At 33.4% G+C, this 10,015-nt stretch overlaps 2 protein-coding genes across 2 annotated transcripts; both read right to left on the reverse strand.

Annotated features, from left to right (window-relative positions):
• Positions 1-812: 812 nt before the first annotated feature.
• LOC105161650 (uncharacterized) lies at positions 813-2,011 on the reverse strand. The gene has a single exon (XM_011079404.3). The coding sequence runs from the start codon at positions 1,968-1,970 to the stop codon at positions 936-938; it is 1,035 nt and encodes a 344-aa protein (XP_011077706.1). The 5' UTR covers positions 1,971-2,011; the 3' UTR covers positions 813-935.
• Positions 2,012-3,784: 1,773 nt separating this feature from the next.
• On the reverse strand, positions 3,785-7,089 carry LOC105161651 (oleuropein beta-glucosidase). Its single transcript, XM_011079406.3, has 13 exons — positions 6,857-7,089; positions 6,567-6,636; positions 6,410-6,468; positions 6,262-6,337; positions 6,112-6,189; positions 5,956-6,046; positions 5,536-5,839; positions 5,322-5,437; positions 4,970-5,187; positions 4,826-4,857; positions 4,612-4,714; positions 4,355-4,463; positions 3,785-4,254 (listed from the first exon to the last, which is right to left on the reverse strand). The coding sequence occupies exons 1-13, from the start codon at positions 7,007-7,009 to the stop codon at positions 3,984-3,986; spliced, it is 1,680 nt and encodes a 559-aa protein (XP_011077708.1). The 5' UTR covers positions 7,010-7,089; the 3' UTR covers positions 3,785-3,983.
• Between the last annotated feature and the right edge of the window lie 2,926 nt (positions 7,090-10,015).

Genomic DNA, 10,015 nt, shown 5'->3' on the forward strand with positions numbered 1-10,015 from the left:
AGAAGATGTCATTAACAAGTCAACTCCATCAAACATTAGACATGACTTCTTTTCATGCAACTGTACAGAATACTTCAAATATGCTGAGAGATCAAATGATATCTTGTTGTCGTAAGAATAAATTCACATATATTCCAGATATAAGAAAGCATGATGAAACCAATAACTATATACAGCACATCTAGAACCAAAAATGTAATCATTGATAAATCATGTGAATCCTCACTCTGAAATCAGCCAAGCAAGTATAAACAGAACTATGGGGATTAAGGCAAGCTCACTGCAAGTAAATGATAAAGTTACAAATTGAGTTACATTGCCAACAGCCAAGATGTCATCCCAGATATGGAATCTTCCACCAAATTAACTCAGAAGAAACTTAGCAGTCATAACTCAACCTAAAAGGAAACAAGAATCCTGCACCGCTACCATATGGAAACACCAGCACCAGCATTAAGTGCAGGATATGGATGTATTTGCCTATGAAGGGAAAAAAGAACTTTACAGACAGCTCTGTCACCCAAAGGAAGGACGGCACTGCAAAGCAGGTTGTTTCTCCAAAGGTTTTACAGGGTATGAAAATTGCACAAATGACAATAATCCTATTACATAATAACAACTCAAGTTACTCAACAACATTCATGTGATTAGAAGCATTCAATTTGATATCACAGCAACCTCATTACACACAGTCCTACATAAGTAGTTAATCTGAAATCAGGCAAGAGCTTTTTTATACCATGTTCTAATGACCAGAATAAGGAAAATCATCAGTTCTATAAGCATAGTATAACATGTAATGACACTAGGTGTGATTCATGGATGCTCATAATCATAAAATTCCTTGAACAACATAGTAAGAACTAACAATTGACATTGTCAATCCTAATTCAATAGGAAGAAAGAAAGTAAAAGATTGCCAATAACATAAATCTTCACTCTGGAGTAATAAAGCCCTCCTTCCGACCCTCAAAACCAGGCCTCATCAATTTCTTCTCCCGCTTGGCAATCTTCCTCATCTTTTTCTCATTGATCCTCCCCACAATATTCTCCTTCCTCTTCCGCTGTTTCTCCTCCTTCATCTTCTCCTGGGTTTCCACCCTCTCCTTCCACTTCTCCTTATTCTTCTCCCTCTTCCTCTTCTCCTTCTTCATGCTCTCCTTAATCAAACGTGCACTATCATGCACCTTCACCCCCATTGCCCTGCTCGTTGCCGCCTTCCATGACTCGCGTTCAGCCGCACTGGGATTCTCCCTCTTCACCTCCTCTGTTCTCTTCACCCTCTCCAACTCCTTGGCCTTTGGCAATTTCCTCTTCTTCTTCTTCCCCTGTTTCCCCTCCTCTTCGTCTCCCAATCTCACCTTCCCATATTCAATTATCTCCTCGCCATCTTCATCCTCATCCAAATGCACTCCCTTCCCGCTCTGCCCTCCATCATTCTCACCATCCCTCTTCCTCTTATTCCCATCATTCTTCAACTTCTTTTCATCATTTTTCTTCTCACCGCGGTTTCCGCGCAACAATTCAATCTTTCGACGCAGCTTTTCTCTCAGCTCCTCGTAAGTAACCGACTTCTTATTCTCCTCCACATCGACGGGCTTAGCCCCAGATTCACCATCTTCAAGATTGGTGAAATTGCTCTCACCGGGAACGGGAGTTTTGTTGTTTTGTTGTTGTTGGAGGAGTTGGAGGGTGGAGGAAGGTTCCTTATCGGGGTCGAAGCGTTGGCGGCGGGCTAGCTTAAGGTTTTGTTTGGACTGCTGCTTTAAGGAGGCCTTCGCCGCTTTTGAGAGGCCCTGATACCACGGTTTGGAATCTGCATCGTCGTTCGACAGGTAGAATCTCGGGGGTATCAGTTCTATCAAGTGATCAAAATACTCGCTGTGTGCATGGATTATCGATTTCAGGTCACCACCAAATTCATCGGCGGCGGGATTGGGAGTGGTTGGCTTTTGCTTCTTCTTCTTCATTCTTGCGCTGGCTCTATGGTTTGTGGATTAGGGTTTTGAAAGAGGAGACTTTATAATATAGGGATTTGGGCTCAAAACGACGCAGTTCAATTCACTTCGTGTCCCGAGTCTTCCAAGACTATTATTAAGTATTACTATTCGCTATTACATAATTCTTGTAACGATTATAAAATATTAATTAATATTGTTTTTTTCATTTAATTTATTCAAAATTGATTTAGTGGACAGTAGAGTTGATTTTAATATGTTTACGAGGCTACAATTATCAAATTTTGGGCAATATACGAACGAATTTTGATGAATTAAATATTTCAATAAATTTTAATTTCAAAAATAAATATTTTTAAAATATAATTTTTCTTTCAAGTTGATTGACTTCTAGCAACAAACCCGAGTGCAATAAAAGCCTATTATTTTAAAAAAAATAATTTAATCGGGAGGCACACAAAGATAAAAAAAGAAAAGTTAAAAAAATAATAATTAAAATCATAAATGAGTATTTAAAAATTTGTGTTTAGAAACACTTTAATCCTTCATTTTTTTTCCTAACTTTATTATTCATAAAGTTCATTTTATTTTATTATAATTCCCCAATTTGTTTTCCTGCAATACAGTCATCAAAATTTAGTCATGTAATCTGCATGTACTATATTTTCAAGGAAAAATATGTTATTATATAGCTTTCAAAAACATGTTCATGTGAAAAAAAATATTATTTTATTTAAGAAAGGTGAATAATAATATATTTACCCTTGAAAGTATAGCATATACGTATAGCATGACCATATTTTTATGACATTTTCGCTCGAGAGATTGACATAAAATAAAATATGAACTTTTATGGACTATAATATAAAAAAATACATATCGAGATTAAAAGATTATTTATGACTATAAGAAAACAAGGGGAAAGAAACCTAACTTAACATATCAAAATTGCTTATCCAATCATAAATCTGTATATGTTCCTGTAGGACAGTTCAATGGTTTGGGTTCAAAATTTTCTACGAAAAGTCTTGCGTTCGAATCAAAAAATCATTATGTATTGACCCAATCCTTATTTATCAATAATTAATAAAAATGTATATATGTGATTAAAAAATCATTATGTATTGGACCCATTGAAGCATTACATCATTTGATTGTTACCAACATTATTGGTAGTGAAAATAACTGTAAAAATTGTATAGTGGAATTGACACTATCTCTTGTCGTTAAAATAGGGACATTTACCCTTCTAGAAAAGTAGATATAAATGAATGAAAATCCCCCATAAATTTTAAAAAAAATGATAAAATTTCCCTTATATATATATATATTTGAAAATTGATTATTTGACCGCAAATGTAAAAGAAAATTCAGCATCTATGTATTTATAATAGTAAGTGAGGGTAAAATAAATATTAATAAGTTAAAAATCAAGCACCAACTACATTTGTACAAGCGCAAAGGGTGTGGATGGCCTCTTTTCTCATCGAACTGTCCTTATAAGGGTGAAAATATACCTCCTCTTATGCATTAGTATGTGAAAATATATAAGGGTATAGTTTGGTGGGAAAAAAATATCTATTTAACCCGCAGTAAATCAATAATAAATTCAATTGAGAGTAAACATGGGTTTTAATTTAATTTTGTTGCTAATATCAACAAATTTGGTGAGTTTTGATCAACAAGAGAATTTATTTCTTAAACGAAAACAAAAAATGGAGGTGCTATATATAATTTTTCAAATCACAGAAAATCTATATATAATTATACTGATCTATATGTAATTATACCGAACCTTAGGAAATGACGCTACAATTATCCCCAAGAGAGAAGCCAACAGCAATTCATTTGCATATGCACAAAACACAGCCAATATGGATCGGAATAACCTCATTTATTGAGTACAGAACAATGCAGATCTTTGTGAACTCACAGCACAAAGGCTGGAACTAAACTACTGCTTATTCAGTACTAGTTCCACCAAAACATCCTTCATTCAGCTACCTGCAACTATGAAGATCATCATCAGTTATAACCTTGGCCACTCCTAAGCCTCTTCACCGACACGTCGACGACGTCTTCAGTTTCTTCGACTTGTCTCTTTCTAGCTCGAAGGAGTATGGGAGTAGCGAGGAAATTCTTCCACCATATAGCGGAGCTCTTAGGGTATCGCGTTAAGCGGCCGTTCTCAAAGTCTATGTAAAATATGCCAAATCGAACTGTGTACCCTTCTGCCCATTCATAGTTGTCGAACAGCGACCATATGAAGTAAGCCTTCACGTTTACACCATCGTTGCTACACAAAGGTTAAAAAAAACAGTTCAATCGTGGTTTAAATAAGCTGTCATACTACGTTGTCGGACAAAAAATGATAGTTGGAATTAATATATACTCACTCTATGGCTTTTTTGATGTAGTAGAGATGGTCCTGGTGATACTTAACCCTCATATCATCGATGCGAGCTTCTGAAACCGTCTTGCTCTTATCATTGATTTCATCAACCCCTATGCAAATTAAATAAGGAACGCCCTTTAATTTGTTAATTATTGAAGTGGAGATACATTGAATTTATTTATTTTGGTAAATAATATAAAAAATTATAATATATTTCCTCAACACTATAGAGATTAATTAAAATATGTATACTCGTACCATTTTCCGTGATGTAGATGAGGGGGTCATGATATGTCCTCTTTATATGAACCAAGAGCTTGTAAATTCCATTCGGAACAATGTACATCCAGTCTGAACCACCCTATAATTTTAGAAAGAAAAAGAATTAAAAAATATATAGTTTGAATATTAAATTTTCTTTTTAAAAAAAAAAAAAAACAATCAGTTTTAGCCAAGTTCCAGGATTCTCTACCTTTGGCCCAATTGGCATCCCATCTCGTTCAGCTAAACAAAGGAAAAAGAAGAAGAAAAGAAAAAGAAATTAACATAACAAATTCGAGAAACTGCAAAAGTGCCCTGATAATTTAAGTTGAAAATCAAACAAAAATTTAATTACTTGTGAATGTAGACAGCTGATCTGCATAGTAACTTGGTTTAGTGCCACTGGGGTTGGGTGTGTAGGTAGCATAATTGGTGGTGTAATAGTTAATTCCCAGAAAATCATAGGATCCTTTTACCAACTTCTTTTGTTCTGGAGAAAATTTAGGTAGCCGATCGGCTACTAGTTGTCGCATAATTGGTGGATAATCGCCCGTTACTATAGGTGCTACAAACCTAAAAAGAAAACACGAAATTGCATGTACACATCACATTTTCCGACATATATGTGGATGAGTTAGGTAAGATATTTGAAATGTTGATCGTCATGAAAGGTACAAATAAGGTGGGTGGATTCGAGATTGGGTTACCATCCTAGCATAAAGTCGACAGCTCTATTAGCAGCATCGTTGTCATCCTGATTGTCGTTAAGGGCTTCAAACCATTTGGACACATTTGTGATTCCGATCTTGCCTCCTTGAGATACCTATATATATATATATATATATATATATATGTAGGTATGATTTGAACTTAGATCATAGTACTCGAAAGAGTATATTTTGGAGAAATGATTAAACTCACTTGGAACTGCTTTCGGTATAGATCAACAGCTGCAGCATGAGCAAGAATCAAATTGTGTGCCACGATATATGGTTCAGTCCCGGGATCCCCTTTGGAGGCAACTTCCCTAGATTTGCCACTACTTCTGTGATGGAAGATGGGGATTCCGGAAGGCTCCGGCACAGTCGAACCATGGTTAGGTGGAAAAATCGCTTGTATGTAGCCATGATTGGTGAAGGTCCATGGCTCGTTCAGCGTGATCCAGTATTTCACCCTATCGCCAAATTCCCAGAAGCACAACTCCACAAATTCAAGAAAATCTTTCCTGTCGTGCATCGACACAACAACGTTAGTCATAATTAGACTTAAAAAATTACTTTATGATATTAATTTCGGTAGCGAAGCGAAATGGTGGTAGAGACAGATGAGTTAGTTGCTTACACAATTAGAGTGCTAGTTAAGAAGCCACCATACTCGTCTTCCAAACACTGGGGAACGTCCCAGTGAAAGAGAGTGACGTAGGGCTCCATCCCTAAAGAGAATAATCATAAATTATTATCAATAAGACTTTGAAGCTAAAGTAAAAATTCAATTAACCTTCAGCTAGGAGGGCATCGATAAGATCGCTGTAGTACTTGAGGCCTTCCTTGTTTATACCAGCAGACAATCTTCCACCTGATCCATGTAATATTAATTAATATATATTTTCACCAAGAAAGCATATCAGATTTCATTAATATTTAGTACCAGGTAACACTCTAGACCATGCAATTGAGAATCTGTATGCATCGAGCCCGACTTTCTTCATTGTCTGGATATCATCCTGAATTACCATGACTTAGCTATTAGAATTACTATTAGCACATTCACTGTGTGTACTTAACGTGAATCGTACCTTATACAAGTGATATTGATCTATAGCGACACATCCGTTGCTACCATCCGCAATTTTACCTGCACCCATACCCATCCATTTACATGCATCAATTGCAACCCATACATTTCACACACACACACACACACTGAAAGCAATTAAGAGGGAGAAGAAATACCAGGTTTCCTAAGGGCAAAAGCATCCCAGTTGCTAGGGCCTTTACCACCTTCAGCAAAAGCACCTTCAACCTAAAATTAATGTACATTTAAGCGCTTTTAATAAGCTATAATCTGCAAGTAGTAATCGCATTCTGATTGAATTTTCTATTATAAAATATATACGCTTTGCTTTGCGTGTATAATTATCATTAATTAAAATAAACAAGTAATATTTACTTTGTACACACAATGTGCATAAAAGCGCTTCTTATAATCCTATAGTTGTAGCAAAAGCGCTTTTTCACGAAACCTGATAAGCAGACGTAGCGGAACCAAAGACGAAATCCTTGTCGAAATCACGGCGGGTGAGCTTGGCGGCGTTGTACCTTGCCACCTGATAATCGGAAACCAGCGCTACGTCGACGTTGCTGCTAATCAGCGCTAAGCTGTTTTGAGAGTCCATTGATCAGGGAACAGTAAGAAGCGCTGATTGAGAATTGAAAAAAAGAGCGCTTTTGGTTATTAGTATGATGAGTGAGTGGGATGATCCGAGTGGAGTGGACTAGCTGATATTTATAGGCCCAAAATCGTGGTTTGTGCAATAGAAAACTCATGCATGAACTACCGGTTGTACTAGCTAGAAACACGTTTCTCGCTTTCTGCCATAGTGCCATCGTGACTCACGTTATTTGGGTTTGCTCGATCAGAGTAAATACTTTTGTCTTAGCCACAAATTTTTATTCGGATCGAATTTGATTATATATAATAATTATATTAAAATATTATTATAACTTATTATGTAATTAGTTGTTTGTTCTTGATATATTATATATGAATTATATAACAAATGTATTTATATTTTATTTTTTATTATGTTAATTATGATTGGAGACAAAATTTTGAATTGTTGCAGGTACTAAAAGAAATATAATTTTTTCATTATGTTTAATTATCAAATCATGCGGAATATTAATTAACAAAAGTTGCACAACAGTTGATTTTGCAAGCGATGTCGGAATATTAATTATAGTTAAAAACTATAACATTTGGTTCGGTCAAAGATAAAATCATGGCAAATATTAATTAATTGTTATTAATACTTATATTCTCTGCCACGAATTTGTTTGATTGTGATAGATAGTATTGATTAATTTGTTGTGGTTTTTGAATCTTAGTATTTTATATTATATAGAATAATTCATTTTTTTATCACAATGTTTTCGTATTATTTTTTTATGAGTAATAATTAAGAATTAAAGTATGTGTTATATCATTAATTTTATTGAGATGGAGTTTCTAAAATTAGAAACTTTATTTTGAATTTTTTTTTGAGATAATCAGAAAAATAAAATAAAATAAAATATACACAAGATTAGGGCGGGGGAGTACAGAGCATCAACAGTGCTACGCCAAATTATTTTTCTTCCTAAATGGAGTACTCATATGGTTATTTAAAATATTGATAGAGTTGGTCGAAATAAATATTAATTATATGATAAGTATAATATATTTATAATTTATTTTTTATTTAATATATAAATAATAATTGACCAATCCCGTAATAAATATAAAATTATAGGGGTTTTTTGGTAAAAATCCTTAAAAGACATGAATACCCCTGAGAAATGCAGAAATTACAAAATGCATCTTTAGACATGCCGTTTACTTTTCAAAAATAATAAATAATACAAATTTTAATCATATTATATTACAAGTAATACTTGGACCAAACCCAAACTCAAACTCGACAGGTTTCATTTATTATACACCTTTTTAACTTACTACGACTAAGAGTGTCAATGGGTAGGATAAGACTCTATACAAACTCATAGATTAATTCTAAAATTCAGACCCAATGAATATTATTAGACCTATACTCAAATTTAGACCCATTAAAAAATGTAAATTGGGTTTGGATTGGCTCTCTATCCATCAATATTTGTGGGACCGAAATGCCCAATTTGGACCCAAAAAATATTTTTTCATAATTCAATTAGATTATTATTTTCAATTGATCTATATTCAAGTGAACATATCTAAAAAATTTAAGACATCATAACATTATTTATCGTGTAATTCTTTAAATATGTAAAAAAATTTAATCAAATAAATAATTAATAATCAGTTATATAAATATATTATCATGCTATGTATATTTTTTAATATCTTGATAGACAATAATAGTGTTTACTTGAAAACTCGAAGTGATAAAATTGAATTCTAAAGTTCTATAATGTTAAATTTGATTGCTATTAAATATGTAGATTTAATGATTTCATTAGATTATTTTGTAATGAGTAGTATAAATAATATATCATTTAAAAAATTCTATCGAAAAAGAGTAATTTGTGAATTGATCTCAATAATTTTAAATTTATACATAAATTATGAGTAAAAATAGAAAACAAAAAGAAAGAAATTTAATTTTAATTCAAAATTTATTTATTTATTTAATTAATTTATTTTAAACAAAAATATCAAATATTATCCAACAATATTATGAGGCAAAAAAAGAAAAAAGGTTTTGGTCCAGGCCATACCCAAATCTAAAACATCAGGTCAAAAACAATGACATTGGGTCTAGAAATGTACAAAATTTTAAGTGGGTTGATAGGATTTTGGTATTATTTAAGAGAACGGGTTTTCTTATATAGGTACGGATTTAAATAGAGTAAGACCCTACTTGTTATTGCTCCTAACTATGATTTATTAAGTGTGATATATTTATTTTGTGATGGATAAAATAGCAGAGGAGACAAATAAAGAAGCAAAGAATAAAAACATTCAAATCGTTGTCCAAAGAAACAGTACCAGCACTTTCGGTCAACTCCACATTCACTACTACAATATGGACGTGCAAAGATTCCATATTCTTGCAATTAGCCCAGACAACGTCAACCATTCCGAATCTCTTTTTACCAAGTCCATCCACACTTAAAATTCTTATCTAAATTAAATTTTACAATATCGAATCAATTACATTATAAATTATACATCTCATACACATATGACGTTGAATAATGTTTGCTCCTGTCCTACATTAGTAGCAAATAAATGTTTGTGTAGTTTATAACTCGCTTACAAGAATTATTCTCTCTTGATAAATTACGCAACTCTGATCAAAAGGGACAATACTTCATAATGGTTCCGATCACAATTTACGAGTACATGTCATATCATTCTGCATCCTTTCTGTGAATGAGGCCACGTGTCCTTATCAATTCCCTCGTCTGTAGAGCTGATATATTATGTTGGACAGTACTTGCTCCCATCACATATAAATAGGAAATTCTTTTTTACTCAAATCAAATCTATAGAGCAAGTATTATACACTTGTCATGTGATTTATCACTTTTCATTAACTATATATTTAGATCCGATCAAACTCGATTCGAGTAAGAAATTCCCAAAATCTCTCGCATCCCTTGTAATTACATGATCAAATTAGACAATACATGGGACAGAGATT

This window comes from Sesamum indicum, linkage group LG5 (assembly GCF_026168435.1).
Source record: "Sesamum indicum cultivar Baizhima isolate 11 linkage group LG5, ASM2616843v1, whole genome shotgun sequence".
NCBI classification, from domain to species: domain Eukaryota; kingdom Viridiplantae; phylum Streptophyta; class Magnoliopsida; order Lamiales; family Pedaliaceae; genus Sesamum; species Sesamum indicum.

Excerpts from the sequence above, each read along its gene's own strand:
- LOC105161650 (XM_011079404.3), bottom strand. The coding sequence starts at position 1,970 with ATGAAGAAGAAGAAGCAAAAGCCAACCACTCCCAATCCCGCCGCCGAT.
- LOC105161651 (XM_011079406.3), bottom strand. The coding sequence starts at position 7,009 with ATGGACTCTCAAAACAGCTTAGCGCTGATTAGCAGCAACGTCGACGTA. Across the intron at positions 5,840-5,955 it reads TTAACTAGCACTCTAATTGT|GAAAGATTTTCTTGAATTTG; the intron begins GTAAGCAACTAA and ends GATGCACGACAG. Across the intron at positions 4,464-4,611 it reads CATCTACATCACGGAAAATG|GGGTTGATGAAATCAATGAT; the intron begins GTACGAGTATAC and ends TAATTTGCATAG.